This window comes from Carica papaya, chromosome 8 (assembly GCF_054855325.1).
Source record: "Carica papaya isolate Zhongbai chromosome 8, ASM5485532v1, whole genome shotgun sequence".
Taxonomy (NCBI): domain Eukaryota; kingdom Viridiplantae; phylum Streptophyta; class Magnoliopsida; order Brassicales; family Caricaceae; genus Carica; species Carica papaya.
The window spans coordinates 3,711,587-3,739,350 of NC_142316.1; the positions used below are offsets into that span (position 1 = coordinate 3,711,587).

The following is a 27,764-nucleotide window of genomic DNA, read 5'->3' on the forward strand; positions in this document are numbered from 1 at the left end:
TTTGTCACATTTATAAAATTAATCATTCTAAATAAAACAAGCAAAGAAAGTTAAGTTAATAATCAAACTTGGTGGTATATGATACGAAAAAATATATAAATCAAACGAATTCAAAAGTAGAATCTGAATCTAAACACGGTTCGACAAAGAACACCTTCTACTCAATCAGTTTTAAGTTGAGAGTATAAATTGGGCACAAAAATTTACAACATCTTAATGAAGTTTGAAAATTGTTATGGCAACAGACATGAGAAAACTCGTATTACATTGTAAGTTGAGTCACTTTACTTGAAGAGTCAAGTCTCTAGCACTTGTTAGCTCAAAAGAGTTCAAAAGATATAACTCCCAAAGTCCATGTCCGTGAGTTTACAAACATATGCACAGACCCTATTAGCAAAATCTTGGCTCATAATTGCTGCACATCACATTGGCCACCATCATTTTCCAGCCACAAGATGAGACACTCAGAAATCTGAATCCTAAATCATATCATGTAAAGACAAATATGAAACAAACTATACAGTAATCAAGATATTATACTCTGGTCTAATAATACCCAAAGCAATTAAATTAATCCTTCAAGAAAAACAGCCATTTTCATGTTCTAATAGCTTCAAACACACGCTCAAATTTAGTGACAGAATGTTTAGTATAAACTCAAGAAATCAGACTCTGCCATGTGAACTTACTTCTAGATCAGAAGAATCCAAATTCAGATAAGCAACAACTATGAACTCATGAGATTAGTATTCTGCATCAGATTAAAAGCTTTCTACACCTATGAATCAGTTTGGTTTATACACAGAAAACGCCATGAAAGGAAAGCTTAACAAATCTACTATTCTACAAGAGTCAGGACCCCTATGTATTTTTACTGGAAAGAAAACAAAACATTTGCTTCCCCTTTCCTTCAATCGCCATCACCGACGCTTTTCTCTGAACAGACTTCGTCACTACCGCCATAACCAGCTGTACTCTCCAAGCACCGAACTCTGCATCTCAACTCCTCCAATTCCTTCTCCACGAAATCCAACCTTTCCTTCAACGACAAGTTCTCCTCCTCCAATCTCGCCGCCACCCCATTACCACCACCACCACCACCACCGCCAACACCAACACCACAACAACCGCCATCAACTGGGTATATCATCTCGAACCGACTCAGTCCATCATCACCAACATCTTCATTATGGACCAAACGGATAAGGCCACTCATGGAGCCGTACCCGTCAATGCCCCAGCGTTCTTTACCCATCTCCACGACCACCTCCTTCGTTGGGGAGAAAATCGGAGTAGGCAGCACCGCCGGTGTCCACGGCGAGAAGGAAGAAGACGAAGACACGATGCCGCCGGACTTCTTTGCCCGGATGAGGAAAGAGGTGGTGTTCCGGGGGGCCGACGGCGTCTTCGGCCTCTTATGGAAATGTCTTCCCTGAGTGAAATTCGACTTCTTCGACTTCCACGCAGCACGCTTCGGCTTCCGATTAGGAGCAGAGTCGAGTGACGGCGGAGCAGACCGTGGCACGCGGTGGGCGGAGGAAGAGTAGTGAAGTGGGAACGGGTTATCGTATTGAGGATGCCAAACGGTGTAGTTTTGATGGCGACAATCGGAGATCTGAGGCTGATAAGTTATCATCATCATTGTCAACACTCTTCTTCTTCTACTACATGAACTCACGATTTCCCTCGGCAAGAACTTCGAACTTCTCAATTAAACCCTCAAACGAAACCTAATTTTTTTTATAAAAAATAACGAATAATACTCAAATGTTTTCAGATAAAATTAAAATTTCATGAGGGAGATGGGCGATGAAGATGAAATTGGACCGTTAGAGGAATCAAGCCTTTTAAATTTTGATTTTCATTTTTGAAAATTCAAAGAAGTTCTTTTGGTGTCTGGTTATGATGGTTGGGCGAATTTCACTGATCTGATCATACGGGGAACGCGAAGACGACGGTGCGAGGGTGGAAATGTATTTATTGGAAGATGGACGGTTAGATTTATGCGTTGCAGATTTCAACGGCGGAGATTATGATGTCTGGTCTCCGGATCCGGATTCGGTGATTTTTAGTGAAATGATTGCCCTTTTATGTTAATTTAATTACGGAATTTGCCATTATGCTTCGGTTTCTTTTGTTACGTGGGCGTAGCGCTACTAATAAAATGGGCCCGACGTGGCCCACGTCTTATCAACATCTATTAATTATGGAAATTGGAATTAATAAAATAATTAATATAAAGAAAAATATATATTTATCAAGTGTTAAATATTATCATAAATTAATGAAAGAAAATGAATGCAGAAATATTATTATTTTTTAACTAAATTAATTAATTTAAAATTTTACTAAAATTAAAAAAAATTTATTAACTAATTATGCTAAAAATATTGAATAGGTATAGTATAACTTCTACATGTGTTTTTTCTTTTTTTTTTTAAAAAAAAAAGAAGTCTAGAATTTATAGGAATTGTATAATTAAAAATTTGTAATGAAAAGTTTTAGTAGTATAATTAAAACCCTCCAATTAAAAGAAATATATATGCCATAATTGTATTAATTATCTAATAAAAAATTGTACATATTAACTATGTAATTGAAGTTATGCTAAAGGCAAAAGTGTCAAATAAATGAAATTGTATTATTTTTTCAAAAAAATTATATTAAAATTACAAGTTTCATATGTTGTAATTTTTACATAAATAACTTGTTTGAATTGTGAAGTATTCAAATCAAGAAGAATTACACTAAATCATAAAATTGTTATAGAGAGATTAAAAAAAGAAATAGAGATAATCGTAAAAAGATAAACAGATAATCGAGATAGATGAAATTTCATTTTATTTTTAATATTTTTTCTCTTCATATACTTTATATACGAAGTTACTAACATTACCATGAATATATATAATATGAATTGGGGTGAATAACCATTATAATGCTTCAAAAGGGGACATTTGAATGATGAATAAAATTGGTGTTATGTCGAAATTCAGTCAATGGAAGTTGCTTCAACTAGTGGGAGGGAGAGTCATGGTACATGTAATATAGATACATCTTAAGGCACTAGTTTACAACTTCTGTTTGACTATCTGTTCGAAAATAATACGTTGTGGCTGCGGAAGCTTATAATGAGAATCCTTTAAATTAGAAAAGCTGTTGACAGAAGATGTTAAGAAAGAAAGGATCCGGGTCACTAATAATGATCTCTAGAAGATCATATAATTTGAAAATAGTATCCATGAAGAGGGCTGCGGTTGTTTGAGTTGTAAATAGATTTTATAGTGCCTGAAAATGGAGATACTTTATTAAACGATAAACGACTATGTAAATGACCTCTCTTTTTTGCAATTTAGATAGTCTTTCGATGAAATCTATCGAAATACTTCTCTAAGGTATATGTGGAATAGGTACTGCACTAAATCTCACTTGCATTGTTGACAAACATGACTTTATGTGCATTAATTTGTGGTTGGCCGTCTTGGGAGAGCATCTGTTGCTTAATTCACGGGTCCCTTTTTTGTACTGAATCTCATAATCAAATCCCATGAACTTAGATAACCATTTTAGCTTGCTGTTGGCGGTCATTCTTTGCTCCAAGAGATCCTTTAAACTGTGGTGGTTAGTTTTGATAATGAATCTTCTCCTAGGAGATAATGCTGCTAGTTGTTGACTGTAAAAACAATGATCATTAGTTCTTTTCCATAAACTAATAGTAATTAATTTCTTGGGGAAAACAATTGACTAATGAATGCAATAAGGTATTCTGTTTGCGTTAAGACCGCTCCTAATCCTTCTTTAAAAACATCTAATCTCCACCAGAAATAGTTCGTCAAAGTTTGGAAGAGCCAACACTAGAGCTGTAACTAATGCTTGTTGAGCTTCTTCAGACCACTGAAATTATCCCCACTTAAGCATGTTAGTTAATAGCCTTGTAATGGATCATAATCTCGAACAAAGCTTCTATAATGCACACTTCCCAAAGGGCCTCTTAGCTGCTTTGGGTTGGCGGTTTGAGCCTAATTCTCTACTGCTACAATCTTCGTTGGGTCAGTGGACGCTCCACCTTAATTGTACCAAAAATAGATTTGCTTCACTTCGCATGTAGTTGATTTTTCCTAAGCTGCATAGAAGTAATTTTTGCTTCACTTCGCATATAGTTCATATCCGAAAAATTGTGGCTGCTTCTAGAGTGGCCGTTTCTTTATCAAACCCATTACTCTCGTGGTCCTATATGCATCATGGAGTTTTTCATAACCTTTTATGGCAAACATAGAAACAAGGGAGTCTTTCTCTAATTGTTTCCTCTTCCTTCTCTTCCATTAGTTCTACATATTCTACCCTCGTTCTTCTTGCATTGTGATCATAAGTAACTTCTGATTTCTGCATCCATGCCCCAACATATATTTCTCATCACAGAAATAACACAATCCCTTCAACTTTTATCTTCCAACTCCTTCTGGGTAAGTTTCACAGTTCTTGCATTTGTCATAGGCAATAAATCAGGTCCACGGTCGCGTTTTAAACTAATATTGGTGGAGACATTGTTGGAAACAGTAGGTCGATTTGATGCAGTCTTTGAGGGAGGATTCAAGGTAAGCTGGTTGGGTGCTACATTTGTAGTTGAGTGAGGCTTACAGAGAAGGTAATTCGACTTTAGTTTATATTTTGGTGTCTACCGAGTAGGTTTTTTGCTTGGTTTTGGGGTTGGGTAATAATAGTATTGTCTGAATTGTTTGTAACGGCCCCGGAAATTTAAAATGAAATGTGTTTTAAAAATATTAAATGCGAAAACGAAGTCAAAATTTCGATTAACATCCCTTACATTAAAACCAAAAACGTGTTCACAAAATATAAAAGATCAAACTAACTAAAGGAGAAACTCGAAAGTAAAAGTTATGAATATGACTATGGAGTCTTTAGGCGTCCCCTTCGTCGTCCTCCTGCGGAACGGGCTCGGGAACAATGTCTTCCTGATCTGAAATAATTAAATAAGGAATGAGCTACACTAGCCCAGTAAAGACATCACGATATCTCACCGTCACGGAGGTAAAGGTGGGTAGAAAACACAAAAAAGACCAATGGAGCATAATTTACAACAAATCCTTTTATCAATAATAAATCCTTTACCATCCATTTACCTCAGTGAAATTCATAAAACAATATACGAAAGCAATAACATTATCATTATCATGAAATCATATAAACTGTATAACATAATACTTATTACGTCTTTTGTAATTCAATCATTACACAACATATTTTTCTCATTTACCAGCCCACTAGTATCCATGGGGATCCATAGGGGTCCCGCTACCCATTAACTCTTAACACTTGAAATCAGATTCCAGGGTCGTCCCCATACCCCGTCCGGTATGGGCGCCAAAACTATAAACCTCATTACTCCGTCCGGTATGAGGGTGAAACGGGCCGTCCCCATACCCCGTCCGGTATGGGCGCCAAAACACATAAGGTCTCCATACCCCGTCCGGTATGAGAGACCACAATCCCGGTAGGGTTCCCTACGGACCCGGTCCGTCCACCATCTCCCAGGATATCTAGTCAGACTGACCACATTATACAATTATCAATTTACATAATCTTTCATTCTCTTTTTCCTCAGTCAGCATCATCAATTTACATACAAACAAGCAAACAGTAGTTTATGCCAAACAAGGCAACATACAGCATCGGTTTCTCAGTCATTCAACCCATAATCAATAAAACAGTAAAATATGCACGCGAAACAATGAAATGAAAACATCAGACCTCATACTGCATTTAAAACTGTAAAATATGCCAAATAATAGTTAATCGACAAACACACTAGACTCGGGCTCCATTAGCGACCTTAAGCAATTTCACACATTCGTTGATTCAAGAAATACCGTTTTATCATTATTGAACTTTAATACCGTGATAGGAAATAGGGTGAGGGATCCTTACTCGTTTCGGGGTCCGAATACGGCTTCACAGTGCGCCTACAGGCTGTCCCTAATTTTTCCTGAATTTTTTCCGGGGAATTGAAACGCACTACCGATACCTGCACGTGTTCCAAAAAATCCCAAATTAGGCCCAGGGCCCCTTTTTGGCCAATATCGCAATTCCGGCACGGCGGCTCCGCCGTGCTCTGGCGACGGCGCCGCCGCAAGTGGCGGCAATTCGCCTCGGGTTGGCTGTTTTCGGCTGTCTTTTCCGGCCGTTTGGCCGGGATTTTGGCTCTGATTTGGCCACAGGGAAAATCAGCGTGGAAAAACAAGTAGGATGTATGAAATTTACCTCGATCGGCGGTCGGAAATCTCCCCGGTGCAGCGGCGGGTGGCGGCGGCCGGCTTCCCCGGCGTCTGGTTCGTCTTCTCCGGCGAGGGCAGGCGGCTAGGGTTTTTGTAGTCAGGTGTGGGGGTTCTATTTATACCCTTTTGCCTTTTGATCTCAACCGTCCATTTTGATTGAATCTAGGCCGTCCGTTTTTGATTGAATCTGGGCTGTCCGTGCGATTGCATCTGGGCCGTCCATGCGCACGCTTGATCTGGGCCGTCCGATCGCGCGTACGCGGATCGCCAACGTGGCCTGTCCTCCGGTCGACGTGGTCTTGCCACGTGGCAGGTCCTGGTTGGCCAGGACTGCTGACTGAGTCTGCTGACATGACTGCTGACGTGACGTTTTTTTTTTTATTTTAAACTTAATAAAAATAATTAATAATAAAATAACCAAAATTTCCCAATTTTCGGGCGTTACATTGTTCATAGCGATTTTGCATTACTTCTTCTTGTCCCCTGGCCAGGTTATACACATAATATACATTTACAAGTTTTTGAGAACAAACTAGAGATTGTATATCTGGTGTAAGGATGGAGAAAATAGAGAGAGAACGAAGAGAGAGAGAGGGGAAGGGGAAGTTGCAGGATCAACGAAGAAAGAAGAGAGATGAATGATGTGGTGGGTACGGAGAGAGAGGAGAGGAGAGAGAAGAGAGAAGAGAGAAGATGAAAATGAAAGAAAGGATGAATCTGTGCGGCTGCAACTTCGCAGTTGTTTACCGCTATGAGACGGCGTGAGGTGACGAGTGGGAGAAGATGAAGTTATTCTTCGTATCTGCAACTGGTTCGAGAAGAAGTAACGGGTGGATTGTTGCAGAAACCGAATTGGTGTAGAATTTCTAGTAAGAACAGGATTCAGTGTAGAATTTGAAAAGGGTAATTACGCGTTCCCCAATCCTGAAAGGAAATTGAATAGAACATTAACTTTACAAACACTCTCTTCGCACCATCTCTCAAACTGGGTCCGTCGCTTACATAAACTTTTTGCATTATCTCAAACTGGTCTGTCGCACTTTCGATCTTTCTTGCAGCTTTCTTTGTTCTAGTCTTTGCCGAATAACATAAATGGGTTCTACAACAAGAATTGATCTGGAACTGAGTGCAATTCCTCGCACCCTAACATCTCCTGTCCGTAAAGTATTTGTTTAAGTTCGCTTAAATATCATTCATCACGCAGTATATCACGATGCTGCTGGTGTAGAAACTCTCATGGATGTGCAGCAATCACCTTACCCTTTTGTTTTTGCTTTCTGGGTACCATTTATTAATCGACCTCGTACATTGGGCCTATGCATTTTTCACCAACTGATTACGACCTTTCCAAACCAAGAACTCTGCAATTCCTTGACTTACCTGAAATCTTATCCTTATAGACAATTGCAACTCATTCTCCATTATTGCAGACACATGATCGAAGACACTGGTTCTAGAAACAATGATAGCGTCTCAGACATCTTTTCTTGAGTGGCTAAGAACAGAGAAGAGACTAGACGGGTAGTTATAGCAAAGTTGGAAAATTGGGTGACTGCTGTGCCTGTCTGTCTGGATGAATTATCAGGCGCAGAGGAGCTTATCGACATGCCTAGCCATCATGAAGTCTGCATCTTTCGTTGGTTGGAGAAGAACAACAGTTCGTCATCTCTGTCGCCAAGTCGTCAACCCTGATACTAAAACTTTAACACCCACAACTTCCTGATCTAAGTTTTTTTTCTATATGTAATGAAATTGAATGTATGCTGTAATCTCTTTGTAAGCATGATTTAATAACTAAGAGCACAAAATGTTGAAAACCATCAAGTTACTTAAGCTAACATATATGGTTAATGCAAGACATCCTTTCATATGGATTAATCAATTCTTTAATCTAGTTATCTTTTAATAATATTCATTTTTTCTTTATATATTGCATTAACTATATAACCTTAATCAATTACTGAAATTAATAAAAATTGTAGTGTTTATTTCAAAACAAATCATATTAATTATTTAATTACAAATTTCATATATTTTAATTGACGCATAACATAATTAAAAATATTATTAAAATTAAAAATAGATTAATTACAACTTATACTAAAATTAAAATTATTAAATCTATTAAGACTAAAATTAACCGTAACATAAGTATTTGATTCGAAATAAAATATTATTTTTATTCAAATTTCTATTCTATTTGTCTTATATTGCTATTTTTATTTTATAAAACTAAAATTTAAACTAAACTCATTGAACTAAAAAAATTCAATCCAGATGGTCTCAAAAACATTATTTAATTTTCACTTCTATAATAATCTCAGCAAGATACAGCTTCTATCCATTCAATGCAATATCTAAACCTATATACATATGTATTGCTATAAACATTTTCCCTACATGCCATGGAGAGGATGATGAGTGTTAAAAAGAAAAAAAAAGAAAGATTGAATCCATGTACAAATCCGAAAACGAAGGTTACTTGCTCGAGAAGCATTCACTCCTTACTCTTGGAGGACCGGTCTTTCCTCTGTCCCCCAAGAATACGCGATATCTGCAAACCTCTGCTGAATGCTTGGTTGAAGAGCATTCGTGTCTGGAATTCTGATACAAACGGGAACCAAGCCAGGAAGGCTACTGGCGTGAACAAAAGCAATCCCATTACTATCTCATAACCCCGAGCAAGTGTCATAATCGATCCCCAGAATCCAGCTCGCTGTATCAGAGGCTTGCAAGCTTGTGCAATCTGTACCAAATGAATAACACCAATTATAGGGTAACCGAGACCAGGATTGAGATTTGTAGAGATGAAGGAAGAAACAAGTATCAAAACATTGAGATTTATCGATCCACATACCAGCAGCAGGCCCCATCCTGTTGGCATGAAAGCAAGGATGCAGACTATGATGTCTCTCAGGGTCATATTCAGCACTACTATTAGAGTGATGAAAACGGATAAAAAAGTCAGGAATATTAGACCCTTAATCAATCGAAAAAGAAGCTGAAAGTTTGCGCTGAATTTCCGTCTGCCTACAGATACCGCCTGTATATAGGTCAGAAATTCATTACTTCAATCAATCAGTTCAGTCGATCCAAAACATAAGACCCATAAGTCATATAAGGTTCTATTTGTTACTCACCTTCATAAGAAGTAATATTAACATAATCACAACCCATGAAGCTCCATAAACCTAGCCAAAACAAAAGTAAGTTGATTAAAATTATACAAGTTACCTCATCCATTGACATCATTAATACCAGAAAGATGATACTTCGATATTGAAAAGAAAAAGAAAAGCAAACCTAGAGCACATACCAGAAAACTTTGAGTATTCTTAGTAATATTTAGATGATATACAAGGCCATATTGATAGATGAAGAAGCGGAATGCTAGCAATATCTCGGTTGTGATGCCACGAAGTCCAGAGTATCGAAGATGCTGTTGTTCCTTTTCCCACCAAGATTCCCAGCTCTTTTCTGGAGGTACACCAATTCCACCCCGGTTGTTTATCCACTTATTCCAGTCTGTCCAGTCATCGACAATCTTTTGCCACTCGAAACCTGACGGGTTGAAGAGGAAAGGTGCAAAAAGCCATGTCCCTACCATAAACCATATTGTTGCTGTTATTAGCAGATATACAATTGCACTTCTATATGAATGGCCAAATATATGGTACACAACAAGGAGAATCAGCAGTTCAATTCCCTTCACGAAATGGCTACGGGAGTAGAACCTATAGTTATCAGCAAACTTTGCATGAAACACCACGAAACCACGGCCTGTTCCTCTGTACTGTGCACCCCCATGGAGTAATGTCCTTCCGTAGTAGTGTGTTTTTGTTCCCAGAGAAAATGTGAAAAACACAGGAGCCAACTGTAGTTGCATTAGTATAAAATCACTTAGTGCACTACGAAAGCCCCTCTCAAGACCAATTTCCATCATCATAGGCAAGGCCATCAAGAACCCGATCTGCACAACAGATTGAGAAGCAAGAGCAGCTTGAAGAGCTTTGTTGTCACGAATAGCACGCTCGTTACTCAATCCCTCTTCAAGTCCACTCAAAACTAGATATAATCGGCCATAAAGGAATACGTAGACTGTAAGTACAGTTAGCTGCCAAAGAGAAGCATAGTGTTTCAGAGGGAGATACAGATTAAGTAACACAAAAGAGAACAATCAACTGCTTCCATACCAGAGTACTGAAATAGAACCCAACTGTGGTGTAATAGCATGAAAGCATCCTAAAGAAATCAAATCGATGCCCCAGCCTGTAAATGTCCCGACTCAGTGTCTGCTCACCATTTCCATTGGCTATCTTGGCCTCGAACACTGATATCTGGTTAAGGCCCACGTCTCTCCCTTTACCAACTTGTATATATTCGTGATGAGTGACGTTGCCTTCGCGTAAGGTAGAATTGAAACCTGAAGATGAGAAATACATAAGAGATCCTGAGTAACACAAAAAAACAATCATATCTATCATCTGAAAGAAAACAAGTGACAGTGCCTGCAAATATATCTTCACTTAAGTTGATGACTTTAGAAGCTTTGCTGACACCACCTCTTGTAAGATGGAATAGTCTATCAAACACATCTGGGTGACCATAGTGGAACCGGACTCTGAATCAGAGCAGAGAAGCATCAATTTAGTGCGAAATTCAGAAACTTCAGATTGTTTTATGTAAAACAAAAGCAGAACTCCTACTTCAATGGGTTAGCCAGCACTCTCTGCCCAATAGTTACAAAACTATTCTCCTGATTTGACATAAACCATGCAAGAGATGAAACACTGCGCAAATCAACAAGAACTGTATTCAATGCTATGCGTGAAATGTAGTAACCAGAAGAAAGAAAAGCAAAATCCAATTCCATTAACAATATGATTTAAGATGCATACCTGCCGGTGAATATGTGCTCCCGAAATCCAAGTAACGTTGGTGGTCTAACACCATGATGTTTAACAAATTCTTGCAGCAAGTTCCTCATTTTGAAAGCTTCTTCCATATAGTTATCCTATGTACGAATGGTTAAAAAACTAAGCTTTTCTAATAGATCTACTTCCCATAAACTGGAGGCACAATCTAAATATCAAAATACAGTACCTGGTTCATGTCTATTGTTTGTAAACCTTCACCACGTGTGAAAATAATAGCATGATTCTGATTTTCTGGTTTCCCTTCTCCCAGTATTGCAGGTCCTGGAAGCTTTATACGGTAGATAACCTACAAAAAGAAATCAAGATTAAAGAAAAGACCAAAAGGAATCATGGAGAATATTATTAGAGTAAATGCTATGAATAAAATATGGCTCTAGCAGCTCTAGGAATGCAATTTTTAGTTCCAGAAAAGCTCAACTAATTGACACAGTTAGACCTGTGATGATTGTTTCACTTCATCACACAAGTTTTAACTCTTAAGACAAGATGTTTTCCCTTTATGCAGTTTGTATCTAACAATATTTTAAGAGAGGTGTCAGCAAGGCTTCTAAAGCCATCAATTTAAGTGAAGATATATGACAAGATGGAAGAGTCTGCTTGGCTGCTTCATTTGCCAGACTCCTTCAAGGCAGTTCTAACCAATAATTTCTCTAATTTTCCAGCTAAAAATTTAACCTTCGATTTATCTTGTTTTCTATCTTCTTGTAAGTCTGTAGAAATTTTTCTAACACATACTGCAATTCCTCCATAACTATTTGGTTCTCATACTAAATTGTTATGGTCCCAATTTATGGATCTCGGTATGGGATTTTGTTAATATTATGATCGTTTTAAGAGAGAACCATAGGGTCTCTGATTTTTGTTAATAGTATGAGCTCATCAAAAGAGAAGACAGCGATTTCTTGAGTAAGAAAGTACTCTTGACTTTTTCATAAATTTTTTCTTGCCTAAAAATCTGTTAAAGAAAGACAGCATGTACTTATACAAGAGAAATAATAGTTATCTGGAAGTTATTTCTAAAATTAACTACTCCCTTGTCCTAATCTAGACTTGTTTTCCCTAATATGCATATCCATATTTCATATATCATTTCACATATAACATATACTGACCCGTTCTCCCAATTACACTTGTCACTTAACACATCATTTATTCTCCACAATACACCATAATATTAACCATAACATTGTATGTATATACAAGAAGTCCACGTTTTAAAGGACTTTGCATATGGATAAGAGCAAGAAAAATACAAACATATCCTATATCCTATCTATCTTGAATGTTATAGAACTTGTACCTGGTCTAAAGATTGAACAGGCTCAGAAGAATCCATGAGTTTAGTTGGCACAGAAGCTTTCACAAGAGCTGAATAATAAACCTTCTGAACAGTCTTTTTAGATTTATCTTTACTAGCTTCCTCAACCTCATCGATGTAAGCCACGCGAAGAGATGGATACCTGGCACAAGTAGCAAACTTAACCAGCTGTTGTTCAGGAAAAAAAAAAAAACAGATCAAAACAGAATAAAAGGAGATATACGTTGTCATAAGCCCCAGAATATCTTTTGCACGAGCATCACCAGACCGTTTATGAATCCCATACTTTTGACACGAGACCACATAAGTGAACTTCATATCAGCTACTGCCTGACACTGCACCCAGAGTGATCTTTCACTCCTCAACTGTTCCTCACTGTTTAACTCAGCAGCCTTGTAACCATTCATTAAATCTGAATAAAAACAATCAATAGTTTGAAGAATGCTTACGCATTTAACAAAAGGAAAATCACAATGAAGAATTTTCTTAATACCTTCATCTTTTGCCATATCAAGGAAGGCCTGAAGCTCCAAAGCTTTTCGGTAATACATCATGCCCCGCACTTATTTGTGGAGAATGCATAAGCAAACAAACATGGAAAACATAGTATCACATAAATGCTAAGAAGAAAACATAAACCTTGAAGTCCGTACCAAAATTTACATGGCAAAACAGAGACAGAGACACACCGGTTTTGGTCAATGTTTGGCCTCTATATGATGCCCATAGTCGAAGCTTGTCTTCAAGATCTTCTCTCGCTCTGAGTTCTTCCTCACTACTACACTCAACACGTTGAAGAAAGTTTTTCCATTCATCTGCAATAAATCATGCATTTAGAATATGTTTAGAAGATAAAATCACAGTAATCACTTCCAAATACACATAATGGTTCAAAAAGAAAACCTGGAAAGATCTTTTGTAAGTAGAAAAGGATAGAAACTCCATCTTCATTTGGTTTTTCCAGGCCATTTATTGAGAAAAGAACATCCTCTTCATAGTAAGGAGTTAGGACCCTAAAAGAACAAAAAGAAAAACATATTATTGAGGAGTTATTGCCTCTATTCGAAAAATACTCACGAAGACCATATTAAATTAATTTAATCATTAGGATAAAGCAGCGGCTAAGAATTTGCAATGGTTAAACATAAAAGCAGTAGTTGACATTTCTCGTCAAGAATGTCCTTAGTTAATAGTGCTTACGAGAAGGAAAGCATGTTTCGAACTTTTGGTGCAGGGGGCATATCCATGAACAAAGAATTTGAAAAGAAAGAAATGCGTCTTCGAGCTTCCAAATTAGATGGCACATCCATAGCAGACTCCTTTACAGTAAGCAAAAGATGAAGCCTCCGGATCTGTGGGAGAAGCAAGGAAAGATGAAACAACTTTTGATATCAAGCAAAAATAGGCTGGCTCTACTTGTCCATAAATAACTTACCTTTTCTTTCCAAGCTTCTGTTTCTGAGGTAACTGGAAAGCGAAGATTGCCAAAAACCTGATACTGCTTTTCCAGGGGTGTCATTCCCTCATTCTTCCCATAAGCCCCACCATGGCTTGAATCTAGCAAGCTACAGAATGAATAAATAATACCAAAATTAACCAGCATGTTTGAAACGGTGTGAGATAGTTGAATCCGAATGATTTACCTGGGGCCTTCATCTTCCATTATGTCTCTAGTTACTACCTCTAGCATATCGAGCAACAGAATAACAACTTGATCCTTATCCTCCTCCTTGTTTTCCATCTGTGCAAATCAGATTTGTTCGTCAAATATCTGCTATTCACCTTATTATCACTGACACATAAAAGATAAAGTTCGCAGAATTTACCAAATACTCAATCAACTGAACAAACTGCTTGTAGAGGCTAGGAAGAGCACTCATGTTCAAGTCAGTTATCAGACTTTCTTTTTGTATATGATCATCAACTTTCTCGAAAATTTCATTAATAACCCTGAATAGAATAAGCAAATAGTACATGTCCACCAGTTAAACTCATGTCCTTTCCCAGTTCAGTTGAACACATCATAAACTGAACTTACAGTTTTTCACGTTCGCCCAGAACGAGAAAGTTTATTATATTCTTAAAAGAAGCATAACACTCTTGAACTGCACAACGCATATAATTATCAGCATTCAATCTCTTCTTCAGCTCACGGTCCTTTTTATTGCTATGCTCTGCCATATCCAATGCTATAGGAATCTACAGAGTAAAAGCAGAGTAAAGATCATGATGGAATTTTAAGAAGCTGAAGGAAACTGTTGAAAACAAATGCACCTTGCTTGCAAGTAAAAAAGGTGGCCACCGGATAAGGTCCAAATCTGGGTCAGTCCAATATGGGACAAGCAAGAGGTCCATTTCCCTACAAAAGTAATGGATATTAGCATTCTGCAGATATAATTCACGAGTCTGAACAATTAAAGTTATAAACTGGTTTTGAATAAGGATGCAGTATTGTAATGATACCGATTGCTAATTAGATCCTCCTCTCTGAAACTACTGATTATTAGATTCCACATCTGGGAAAACCTTGCTGCCTCCTTATCTTTACTAGATGGGATCTGAAATTAGTACACATTTCATGAGATTTTATTGAATTGATGAATTGCAACAGCCGACATTAATTGCTCATATTTTCTTTTAAGCTAATGAAAGCAAGGGAGCCTTTCCCCAGGGTTTAAATGCTGCTTGCCACGTGGGAGGCCAGGCTAGACTTCATGGCCAGATAGCATCTGATTATTAACCATCACCATGTTGGCATTAACAATGAATAGAAACCAAACCTGCTCAAATTTGCTAGAGAAAGTTGCTTTAAGTCCTTTTTTCTTTGTCTTCTCATCCTTTCCTGCTGGAACCAGGCAGGCATTGAAGGCACCTGGTAGTGATTGAAATCGATACCTCAACATTCCCAATGTTCTTATCTGTAAGCAAAACAAAGTTCTATTGATTAAGTGCATCCAGGATTGAACACTAATGTTGATGCAGACCAACCTTCAGAGAGGAAATATATTTTTTTGAAATGTCAGAGAGGAAATATATTGATTGAATAAAAAGCATATTGTAACAATGAGAGAGTGTATTATACTGCTATGACTCTGAGGATATATGGAGAAAAGAAGCTATAATCACCTCTCCAAGACGACGAAAAGCACCATATATACCTCCAACCATAGTGGAAAATATAGCATACCAAATTTGAGTATCCATAAAATAAACCTGCAAAAATCAATAGCACTAGAAGAAAATAAACACATAAAAGAACAGAGGGATGAAATTGATGTTACAATGAAATAAATATGAGAATACCAGAATTATAGGAGCCCAGAGAGCAATGACAACGCCAATGTTGTTCTTGGCTGCAAGAAGCAAATTAAAATATCAGAAAACATTTCCACAATACTCAAAACAATCATTTTGCTAAATCTATAAAATATTACCTCGAGGGAAGAACTCATGCCACTTATAGGTTTTTATGTGAACTCGCATGATTTCTTTTGTTGGGCGCACAAGAGGCTTAATCTGGTATGAAGAAGGAAAGAATAAGGAAGTATTTTTTTTATTGACATTGCTGGCAATTGTGTAATGTAGACTTTGTTATTCCAAGTTTTACTCACTTCAAATGCTAGGAAAAAAAGTGAGAAATTTAGACATTGAAATTTGAAAAAAAAAAAAGAAAAGAGGAAAACTCACTTTTCCTTAACCTGCATTCTGTTCAGAGAATTGAGAAAAACAAACAAGATTTATGCCTAAGAAATCATTTTTCATATTAAACAAGGTTGGATATTTGAAAGCATTATCTTTACTCAACTAACTAAACGCTTTGTCTAGTGGCAGTACTATTGCTTAACATTTGCGAAAGAATTACCTCAACATAAAAGCTGAATGCTAACTTTGCTACCATAAGGACGACCCAAAACATGGTGTACCTAGAAAATTAAAGAGAAAACTTTAATCAGGGAACTAAAAACCAACCATTCTATTCCATTAAACAATTCAACACTCTAGTCTTACTTGAAAAGTGACAATGAGCTCTCATGCATTCCCCTTCCAACATAGAGCCGAGGCTGCAGCATATTAGAGAATCAGAGAAGACTATGACAAAATAGCTTGAATGGAAGAAAGATTAACTATACAACAAGAAGTTTAATACTCCCAGTATAATATCTATTTGCATGCACAAAATTTAATGTGAAAAATAGCAAAAACATGAATGTAGTTTTCATCAATGGTTCTAATACCTGAGACCACCACATCATGAGCATCACAATCTTATAGTTTGACCTTTCAAGAAACCGTCGAATGAAGGGGAACATAAACAATATTGCAGAGAGCATGTTTGGCGATAAGTAGATGAGGATGGCCAAAATGAACAAGGAGGGTGAACTTAGGCTATTTCCAAACCAACTTCTAATGGTCTGGGCAAATCCAGGAGGATTTTTCCAACTATATGCATAAGTTACTGGTAGAATTATAACCCATGCGGCCGCCGAAAGAGCCTTCAAAATATATCTTAGCTTCACATACAATGACATGCTCCGCCTTGCTTTCCAACTAAGAATTATATCAAGGACAGCTGTAAAATGAAAGAGGCATTTGTATGAGAGCTTCAAAAGTAGAAGACTGTCATAGTGATTACCAATTACCAAAGTATAAAGACGCAAACAAGAGGATATTGCTGTCACCCAATTCCATGATAACTAATTACCAATCATCTTTTCCATCTATTATAACTTATAAAATAATTAATTGACATAATGAATTTGATTGTGTATCCCAGTTGAAAAAAATATCTTTATTCCTTTATTCCAATTTCCAATATTTGAGTAGACAAGTGGTTAAAAATATGTTAGTGCTTTTGCCTTTCAAACAAAACTCAGAAGTAAGGGAATCAAGTTTACAAACTAATAAAGGATTAACCAGAGCATGCTCAAGCCTAGATAAGACAGAGGGATTGCAATATCCTAAACAATGACACACCAAGCTCAAGAGTTGATATGAAAACAACATGAGATGGGAAAATTGAAGAGGAGAAAAACAGAGGTTAAAGATGGAAAGGCATATTAATCACATGGGCAACTGCATTTGATAATAAGTGGCTGAGTTTGAAGGTCCACAACACAAAAACCAACAGAATCAAATTCTATTAAACGAGAGTTATCATTATTGAAACTTTAACTGAGATAAGACTGGCAGTAAGAGAAGGCATAACAGAAACATTGTTCAAATGAAACTTTTAATCAGAACAATTAAGAATAGAAAAACCAATATGAGATGTATTATGTATGGACCCATCTCCAGACAAGACTTCAGAATTGTTTGTGAAAGAAGGAAGGTTGAGAAGATTTTGTGTGACTGTCATATGAAAGATCACGTCAATATCAGGCAACCTAAATGTTTCATGCGGCTCTTGGAGTTGAAGAGAAGCGAACTACCTATAAATTGAGTTAGCTTGGGTTAAGGGTTGCATTGGTACCTGCCTGAACAACAAAGAACATTCTTGGACAATATGATCATGCTGAACATATAGAGATGCAATTCCAAAGATTACTTCAAGTGGGACCAAGAATTCCACGTCAAGCCTGGTGATAACAACTAGCAGGCCGAGTGGCAGGTCAATTTTGTGATTTCTGCCATGCCAACAACCTCATCCCTTGTGATTAAAAGTAAAGTGCCCAACAAAAGTTTGTGGAAAATTGCTAAGAGGCATTTATGGTAACAACGAACAGAGGAATTGCCAAAGAAGATCCTCGTTGATCGACCACACGCTTTCAGTCCCCAAGCAAAGTTTCAACCGGGCATAAACCAGTGTCATTGATGTTATTGAGAACGTTGGTGGTCTTGAAATACCAGAATGAAGAGAAATTTTCAATACAAACGTTGGTGAAATCAAGTTGTTCGCTAACAAAATTCTTGATGTTAGAAACTCCAAAAGAAAAAGGATGAGAAGGACAGAAAAGTTGAAGGAAAGAAGAAGAAGAAGAGGAGTTAGCTACAGTGGAGAAAGAAAACAAACTCATGTTTATAGGATAGAGTTTGAGGCAGGGAAGAGAAGAGACACAGGCCAACCAGTAGTACTGATTAACAACCGAGAGAGGAGAAAACAAATTGATTTTTTTGGGTGCAGTAGCTCAGATACAATGGACATGTATGAAGAAATATTCAATGGTATTTTATTAATCATATGAATGTATTATTTATAACTTTGTAAGGTGTCAGGATGTAGAACTCTAACCTCATAAAGCATTAAGCCATAGAACCTAATGATACAAAAACATAATAGTAGCGATTTACACAAATTATATGATAAAATAAATTTAATAACAGACTAAATATGTGTATCCCTTTAACTACTGGATTAGACAGGAAGAATAAATGGAAGGAGGTGATTTGTAATATAGTGATCTTGCAGGTCCAGATTGTTATGTTTGAAAATGTAGGATGCAACTTGAGACACATTGAAAACTATAGAAGTGTTCTAGGAACCTTTACCCCATTTATTTATAACATGTTTATTTGGATTTGATAATCTTTGACATGATGCAAAATAATAAGTTACACAATACAATGTAATACAATCGATAATTGAGAAATTGTAATTTTTACATCACATGGGTCATTAGAAGGAACCAACCATGCTCTTAGTCATTGAATGGATTCTAAAGTACCTTATGTTTCTGTTCACTTAGCCATGTTATGCATAAATGCATCAGCCTCTCAGTACTAGTTCAATCTTGTAAATGATGCAATCAATAAGTTCAGGTCAAAGCAGTGAAAGGCTATTTCAGAAGCTTAGCTCTCTTCCAAAACAAATTCAGAAGCTTAAAAATTCGAGAAAAATTAATAAGAAGAAAACAACAACATAAACAAATGAATGATGGCAATATAACAATACAGAAATCAGATACTTTAACGAGCATCAATTACCTTGTCCAAGCTTCAATATAGCTGCAGTTATGAAGATGCTGAGAACCATTTTGAAAACATCACCATCAAGTATGGAACTTAATTCCCCAGATCCATTCCAAGCAATAATGATCATTGCCTTCATTAGATAATATATGCCAACATAAGTCATCAGATTAAGAAGATGCACACAACAAAAAAGTCGAAAGATTGATAAGTGAAATGAGTACCTGTAAACACAAAATATAAAAAGTCCACATTCTATCAAAGCTTCTGAAAATATGCCAAAAGGTGCGTATTTCAACAAAATTAACTTTCCCAATCCACCGATCTCGATAAGCTGGTTTCTGCAAAAGTAATATTGCACACTATATTCAGGCCAATAAGTATAGTGGTTTATATTTCTGCTTAATAAGTTGTCTGCTTGAGTAAAATTTAGTTCAAACAAAATCTATCTCCCTGTTTCTAACAATGAAGTTTTGAAGTATTCTGGTCAAAGACATTATGGTGACAGGACTGAATGTTGATTCTTAATAGAATAAGGTTTTTAAACTAGTTTGAAAAAGGCTTACGGTGACAGTGTAATCTACATACATAACCATCTGTAATCTCTCTGCGACTAATTGTAAAAATGTTTAGTGTGAAGCATAAGAACGTAATCCAAAACAATTAAATGTTTATATAATAAAGGAAAGCAACAACAATTTGCCAGGAGAAAGATATTTGGAAAGAGTAATTGCAAAAATTGTAACCCCCACCTCATCTTTGTCATATTTCAGCTTATCAACAGGCTGGCAAAAGAAATCAGCATCAGCACGCATCGGCCAACCTAAACGAAAGCATTCAATTGACCTGCAATTTCACACCAAGGGAATGTAAAGTTTGAAGTCTTATACATTGAAAATTCAAGATGACACCCAAAAAAAAAATTATTGGTACCAGAAGTATTCATTTAAATCATCATAATTTCTCCATTGTGAATGCTTCGACTTTCCACTGCTCCGTATGGCTTCCTGCAAAACAACCAGCGAACATAGATATGAAGCAATCAAAATAAACCATTAAGTGAATTTCATAGCCTAGTAGGCAAGTGAAGCAACACCTTTGCTATTGTTTCATATATTGGAGTCACTACTTTCCTCAAGAAAGCCTCCTCTTCGCCACCATAGGCGGGTTTTACATGCTCACCTGTCATTGGACTGACACTTCCAGCCAACATACCATATAATTCAAATGCCATCTGAAAAATGAGAACAGAAAAGAAAAAAAAAAGCCTTGGTCCAATTTCTCTGAGTTGTTACAGAAATTTAGACAAAGAGTTTCCAGGCGATAATGAACATTTATTAAATTATAAAATTGTATACATAAATGCATATGATAATAAAGAGAAATAATGACAAATAGTTGGTGTTGAAGGTGCAAGAGCATTTATATACCAAAGTTAGTTACTGCCTAAGTAACCTCCTTTCTCTCTAAAAGCATCCTAATATTCAAATAACCTATAAGTTAGGTCAATAAAAAAGCCAATTGAGGGTCAAAACTTACAGCCAAGTTTGAGGAGTCAATGGATCCAGATTTATAATAGATAAATAAAAATAAAAAAATTACCATCTTCCATAAGACTTGAAATTTATACAAGAAAAGACCACAAATTATTTATGAAAGGACTTCTGGGAATCCCTGTTCCAGCATTTAACCTAAAATCTTAGGCTTACAGTCTCTCTTTCAAAACTAATGAACCATATCCATATTTACATTCTTCAACTTTTCATGAATGGTAGCGTATTCATGTGAAACACATTATTGAAGCCAACACGAAACCATATCTCCATTCATCCCCATTTTTCCTCAAAGTAGGTTGAATGTAAAACCGTGATAAAACTCTCAAAGTCCATAAGGTAAGAGTTCTGGAGGATAACTCAACCCATACATGATAAATGGAGAAAAAGCATTCTAGAATTCTTCCCAAATCCTAAGGTTGATGCTCAAACTGAAAGTGGAATGTTACAAATCGACAATCTAATAAAAGAGCTAGATCCATACGTGATGATAAATATAGCAAAGGCATTCAGGCATGAATCTTAAGTTTGCAGCTTCTCCCCATATCAGAAGATACAGACCCATGTATAGTAACTTCCGTTGTTGCACTTCCTGTTGAATGGTTGGCAACCTATCAGTTTAAAATAAGAATGTAAATTTTCAGCGTTGTCAGAAGAAAGGAAACAAAGAAACTACTAAAATTATATCTAACTACTGCAAAATGTACGTAAATACACATAGATTAACAATGAAACTGAAGTGCTCTCTGAAAGAGAGCATTTGCTCAGAGTTAATGGCCACAGGATTATAATTAATCCATCCAATCGCAAATGAGAATTCTCACCAAAGGCTACTTTTGCGACCCAAATATTTGCACCATTTCTTGTAGTTCTTGAAAAGTTTCTTCATAACATCCGTCAAGGCTTTATCATCCAACTAAAAAAAAATGTGAAGGATGGTAACATTGAATGAGGACCAGTCTCAAAGAAAATAAAACTAGAAACTTGAGCAAATTAAGAAGAAAAGAACCTTGGGTGGCTGATCGGGCCTTGGAAATTGCCGAATATGAACATTTGCAAGCAATAGAATCAAATGCTCCCTTTGATTTGCTACATTATCTTTCTACAATGGCTATCTAGATTAGAACCTGGTGATGAGTTCTAAGAAAAGGTTAAAGACAATTCATTCAGTCACCTGAAAACCAAACATAATCCGGAGCCAGTCTAGAATGTCCTCATCTGGTTTCTTCTTGTGGCCATGTGGCCATGGTAAACCCCTGGTATTACGAAGTGCAGAGACAGCAGCTTTTATCTAAAAATTAAGATCAACAAGGATAGCCAGATTAACAAGGAAAAGAAGCTTCTTAAGTCAAACATACAAGGCAAGGAAAGTAGAACGGACCTCAGGGTATCTCATTATAGCCTGATTTTGACTATCAGGATCAAGAGGAAGAATATTATATGGTACATATATCTGTGTCTTTTCTGCAACTTTAGTGTGAGCTTCCAAAATCTATAAACAGAATAAGGAGAAACACTAAATACAGCTCTTCTAGAACTTGAAAATGTCAAGAAAATATCCTCAGCACAAATAAAGATTTAGTTGGAATAACTGAATTGGGTGATTGATTATTGCAGAAGTTTAAATAACTGAATATCCACTTATTATTTTATGAAGTATAGAAATTGGACTGCACAAGTTTGAGACCTAAAAATCTCATTTTTATTCACTATACTTCAACAGAAATTAACAATTGAATTGCGTGATCAACGTCCAAAAAATTTAAGGCGAAATGAAAGGGTCGAACATAAATGTTCATATATCACAACCTTCATACAAGCCCATGAGATTAAAAGCATGGACAAGAAACAAAGTTAAGAAATCAAAACTTCACCTCATCAGCCACCTCCACTTCCTCTGTCTGACTCACGGCCTTCAAGACTTCATAAAGGACAGCAGCCGTTTGGTATGCTTTTGTAAGTTGAGCACTGAGATTGGAGCATGAACTTATTATTTTTAAGAGTAAAAAATAATAAACCCAAGCATCTAGGAAACTATTATATAAGAAGCCTAACCGGTCAGCTTTATCAGCCACATTTTGCAAAGCTTCGATATACTTCTTGTAGTACTGCTGATAAAAATCCTGCATTTCACGAGCATCGCTTTTTCTCCTTCCTGCCAATGTTGTCGTGTTTTCCTAAGAAGAATAAAGCAGATACTTTATCTCAATTTGCAACCTGAGCAATGGTCTTTTTCCATAGAAATCCAGGCATAGATGAACTACCTCCCTCCCCCATCTCCTTTTGCCCAAAAAATTATCATTGAGGAATTAGCCTCAATGATTAAAGGAAATATAGCAAAATATCTCTTACAAGTACATTTTCTTAATGGCTAATATTGGTAGAAGAAAATTTTGATTTGCAATGGAATTAAAGAATCAAAACTTACCCTTTCTAGACGTTGAAGAAGTGCAGTCTTAAATTGTCGAACCCCACGCCCGCTAGATGTTGGATCTAGCCTGTGAGCTTTTTCAAATGCGTAGAAGCGACCTGAATACAGCATTCACAACCTTAATTGTATTTGAGATAAATAGACTAGAAATCATCTCATTTTATTTGATGACATGTTTGCTTAGACAATCCCAATAAGAGAACAAAAAGAAAGAAGGCATCAAATTGGCTATTGATTGAATTAAGACACAATCAAGAAAATATATAATCAAACAACCAAATCCCAATGCAGATAATCAACTATTTATAATCGAGTACAAAATTATCCATATTAATAAAGTTGCCAATGCAGACAAATGATTAAATTCTACATCACCTCGCAGAAGTATTCCTCCTGCATGGCTAGGCAGGGGACTGAACACAGTGCAACATATTGTTCCCTCAGGCAAAGAAACATCATGACATATAAAGACTGTGCCTAATGCTTTCCCGCAAGAACTACATACTGAGCATCACACCAACTGCAGATCAAGGTTAGCTTAAGTACCGCCCAAGAATGTGGCTCAAATCCCTTGGTACAGCCAGTCATTTTCTTTTAACTTCTTCATGTTAACATGCAAATTATAGTTTAGCATTTAATATGATCTACAACTCTAATATTCGAGACGATTTCTTCTAAGTTCCCTTTGAATCTTTGTTTCCAAGGATACCAAATGAAAATAAATTGAAATAGATATTACTATAAGAAAAGACCACACGCCTTAGCTGTCCCTTGATACCCGTATAAAGACCAACAAAACATTATAGTTGAGACAAACAGAATCAAAAAAAGAGAACCACTAATCCGCACAATTTGTCAGAAACTGTTCAGTTTGTCAGCTCTGAATCAAGTGGACACATAATCAAATTGCAGGTTCATAAACCTTTACAGACATATTTATCAATTAATGGATGTAGACGATGAAGGTAACTTCAACTTACAGAGATAAGCAACTCTGGGGTTGCTACCCTCAACTTCATTGGCAACACGAAGAATCGGAGCAATCTTGACAAGAGAAGAAGGCACCACCTCACTATCCAACATGTTCTCTCCTAGATTACCAGCAGTTTGAGTCCTCATAATCCGCCTCGGGGGCGACTGATCAGACCCTCTTCTATGCGCCATCTTTTTTACTTTTCCTAAGCTAGCTTATCAAACAATCTGTCAAAGGCAGAATTCATGAAACATGAATAAGAATTAAGGAAAAGGAAATTTTCATAATCGAATTCCAACTGAAAATGATCTAATTTGCCTGGATACGGTCTGTTTAAAATGAAGGAACAAAAACAAATTTTCATCAGTCAACTTGCAGGAAACAAAGAGTCAACTAGCTGGGCCTAATTCCGTTTTGTTCGTTTTGACCGACTTATCATCCCTTCAAACTTCTGGTGAAATATAAACAACTTTTTCAACAGCCAAACGGGGACAGAGACGAGATATTCCCAATTCCACACTAATGAATAATACAACGAGTTAATCAACAGTAGTAAATATGAACTCCGACAAAAACCCTTGTGGAACCGAAAGAGTAAATCATGTATCTAAACGAGCCCCTGCCCTGTTTCGTTGCAGATAAGAAAAATTCGAGGAAGAAGGGAAGAAGAAAATAATCAAAAAGAACAGAGTAATTTCATATATGATCGTTATATCAAGCCTGCCTTTAATAAAAGTGCAACTATTCCATAAAACTGCATCAAATTATTACTTATGACACCATGGGTTCACAAATTTAATGAACAAAAATCAATAAAGATGATATTTTTCTTGTTTGTTTCTCTTCAAGCTAATTACTTTTTCTAGGCAACCAAACAAGCAGACAAGAAAATTAACAAGAACTTAAGACATGGGAGTGATAAGAAGAGAAAAGAAGAGAACAGAAAAGAGTACCAGTTGGTAGAGAAGGACAAAAACATGACCCAACAGCTTCAAGAACAAGCTATATAAGAAAGAAACATAAGTCGAGATAACTCATTTCCCCAGTTGCTGGAACATTCCTAACAAGAGAGAGAGAGAGAAAAAGAGTGAAAACTCCATGACTTCATGCATGAACATATATAAAAATGACTACACATGTAAGCAAGTTCAAGTGGGTAAACAGAGAAGGAAGAAGAGGGAAGTTAACAAGTAAAAAAGTAGTAAGCTTTAGGGGAGGGAGACAAGCAAACGACAGCAAGACGGGCGCCAAATGTATTGAATGCAGTACATACATCATGTATTTACACAACCTTCTCCTCCAGTTGAGCTGAGCTGAGCTGAGCTTTATTTGCTTTTGTCGTTTTGCTGTGAACCAATCAAATGATGCCACCTCATCTATCTTATTCTGAAGTTACTTCCACGACGTGGACACTGTCCAATTTTTGCTAGAAAAACTTTGCAAAAAGCTTGACTTTTTTTTTAAAGAAGAAAAAGTCTAAAAGTCTTTCTTTTTTGTTTCTTCCCTTTTTATTTTTTCTTAAATTAATTTCTTGGAGGATAAGAAATAGAATGTTAAGAAATTCATTATATGCATAAACCTCTTTAATTTTGGCTGCTAGAAATTTGTTTCACTTTTACAAATTAGCACTTAAAATTTGATTAGATGTTATAATTTAGTGTCTAATTTACTAAAAATTTTATTAAATAATATTTAATCATACTTAGTACTAAATATTTAACTATTTTACATCGTATCAAGTAGTATGCACACTTTTATATTACTAATTTAATAGAGATTTAGTAATATACTATTATTTACTAAATATTATACTGATTGTATCTAATTTTATTTAATTATCTAAATTATAATAAAATTTCACGATTTTTACTTCTTAACTCATTTATATTTTTTTATCTTGTTGCCTTTTTGTAGCTTAAAGAATTTTGTTCATAATTTTAGGTGCATTGGCTATTAATTATAGTATTACACAAAGAGTAGTGTAAACTTGGGTTTTTCAATATATGTATATAATGGTAAAATTTTGTTTGAAACCAATAGGGGTAGGTGGATATATTTGGTATTATGTTTTGTATATGCCTTTGCTTTTAAGTTTAAAGTTTATATAGTACTTTTAAGTAAGAAAAATATTTGGATTACCTAACAATCTTTTAATTTTTAAGAATTTAATAAGTCATCATCAAATGTTTGGTAAAATTAAAGTTAAAAACTAAATTCATTAAAAGTGATTAAAAATATATAATTAATTTTTCTAATTAAATTTTATATATGTTGTAGTACTTTATTTTGTTGAGAAATATTTTAATTAAAATTAATGGCTAAACTACTCTTAATTTCCTACTTAATTATAAACTTTTGTTTTAGTGAAAGTTCTTTTCCTAATCACAATAAGTATTATATTTAAAGTTTTTTTTTTTAATTAAAATATATTTTAATCTAAAGACCCTTTAAATGTTAGGGTCAATACACCTAATAAAATATATTTTAAATAAATATGGTGATTGATTTGGATATATATATATATGTATCCTGAAAGTAAATCATAGAGTTTATCCAAAATTAGTTTTTAATTTTGCTTTAAAGTAAGAAAAATATTTGGATTTAATATGTGATATGATTTAATAGATTAATAAGGAAAGCAGGCGATTGGAGAGTAATTAAAAAGTTAATTAAGGATAATAAAATTTAGGAAGATGTCACGTCGAGGATTAGAAGCTAATAGATAAAATTTGATAAAATGTTGAAAGCTTGGAAATGGCCGACTGGATAGGGAAAAGACAGCCGCCATGAAAGCATGATTGATACCGATATTAACCTACACAGACAGTGTCCTACTTAATCAATTCAATTATATATACATATACATATACATATACATATACATATACATATACATGTGTGTGTGTGTTGACCATTTATATTATATATATATATATATATATATATATAATCGTCTGGTGCAGTGGAGTTTTGTGAGATGATGCATTTACTATGAGAAATTATTGAAAGCAAAGGCAAATATTAGGTGTAGTAAAAGGAAAGGTAATGGAAGTTGCCAAAAAGGATAGTCAAGAAAATGATAAGTGTTCATAGCCATTGGTTGAGAACTAAGACTTGGACTTTTAACATATTTAGTCTGCTGCAAAAGATTCCGGATGTATTTTTTTAAAAAAAATTACTATCTCACTAAATTTTAGCATAATTTGAATTTTTTTAAAAAAAAAATAATATATTATATCTAAATTCTTATTAGATAATCAAAAAAAAATTATAATTATGATAATAACATCGTCAATATATATTAAAAAAATAGTTACATTAACTCTAATAAAATATAAAAAAAAAAAAAGAA

General features: G+C 35.6%; 2 protein-coding genes across 5 annotated transcripts; both read right to left on the reverse strand.

Annotated features, from left to right (window-relative positions):
- Positions 1-717: 717 nt before the first annotated feature.
- Positions 718-1,951, reverse strand: LOC110806987 (uncharacterized). Its single transcript, XM_022032003.2, has one exon. It carries the CDS (start codon positions 1,640-1,642, stop codon positions 911-913), a length of 732 nt encoding a protein of 243 aa, XP_021887695.2. The 5' UTR covers positions 1,643-1,951; the 3' UTR covers positions 718-910.
- A 6,620-nt stretch (positions 1,952-8,571) lies between these two features.
- On the reverse strand, positions 8,572-25,675 carry LOC110806986 (callose synthase 1). 4 transcript variants are annotated; one of them, XM_088209928.1, is made up of 43 exons: positions 25,601-25,675; positions 25,366-25,472; positions 24,420-24,639; positions 23,437-23,537; positions 23,064-23,185; positions 22,883-22,976; positions 22,390-22,500; positions 22,183-22,299; positions 22,018-22,110; positions 21,833-21,924; positions 21,493-21,619; positions 20,552-20,689; positions 20,389-20,462; positions 20,208-20,301; positions 19,680-19,796; positions 19,471-19,588; positions 16,785-17,119; positions 16,558-16,610; positions 16,412-16,472; positions 15,984-16,065; positions 15,853-15,902; positions 15,676-15,762; positions 15,330-15,467; positions 15,013-15,107; positions 14,824-14,908; positions 14,588-14,748; positions 14,376-14,499; positions 14,193-14,290; positions 13,985-14,114; positions 13,750-13,901; positions 13,453-13,562; positions 13,239-13,364; positions 12,772-13,111; positions 12,531-12,690; positions 11,397-11,516; positions 11,192-11,307; positions 11,000-11,083; positions 10,802-10,914; positions 10,487-10,716; positions 9,610-10,407; positions 9,434-9,484; positions 9,151-9,336; positions 8,572-9,039 (listed from the first exon to the last, which is right to left on the reverse strand). In XM_088209928.1, the coding sequence occupies exons 3-43, from the start codon at positions 24,601-24,603 to the stop codon at positions 8,791-8,793; spliced, it is 5,916 nt and encodes a 1,971-aa protein (XP_088066054.1). In that variant the 5' UTR covers positions 24,604-24,639; positions 25,366-25,472; positions 25,601-25,675; the 3' UTR covers positions 8,572-8,790. The 4 variants fall into 4 exon arrangements, with proteins under 4 accessions (XP_088066054.1, XP_088066056.1, XP_088066053.1 ...); XM_088209930.1 differs by having other exon boundaries at positions 12,772-12,961; positions 13,043-13,111; positions 25,366-25,662; XM_088209927.1 differs by having other exon boundaries at positions 25,366-25,663.
- Positions 25,676-27,764: the final 2,089 nt, after the last annotated feature.

Bases quoted from the DNA above. Each gene is read 5' to 3' on its own strand.
- LOC110806987 (XM_022032003.2), bottom strand. From the start codon at position 1,642: ATGATGATGATAACTTATCAGCCTCAGATCTCCGATTGTCGCCATCAA.
- LOC110806986 (XM_088209928.1), bottom strand. From the start codon at position 24,603: ATGGCGCATAGAAGAGGGTCTGATCAGTCGCCCCCGAGGCGGATTATG. The intron at 20,463-20,551 runs GTGTTGCTTCAC...GTTGTTTTGCAG, and splicing joins TATATGAAACAATAGCAAAG to GAAGCCATACGGAGCAGTGG. The intron at 13,365-13,452 runs GTTTTCTTTTTG...GATTTATTGCAG, and splicing joins CTTACAAAAGATCTTTCCAG to ATGAATGGAAAAACTTTCTT.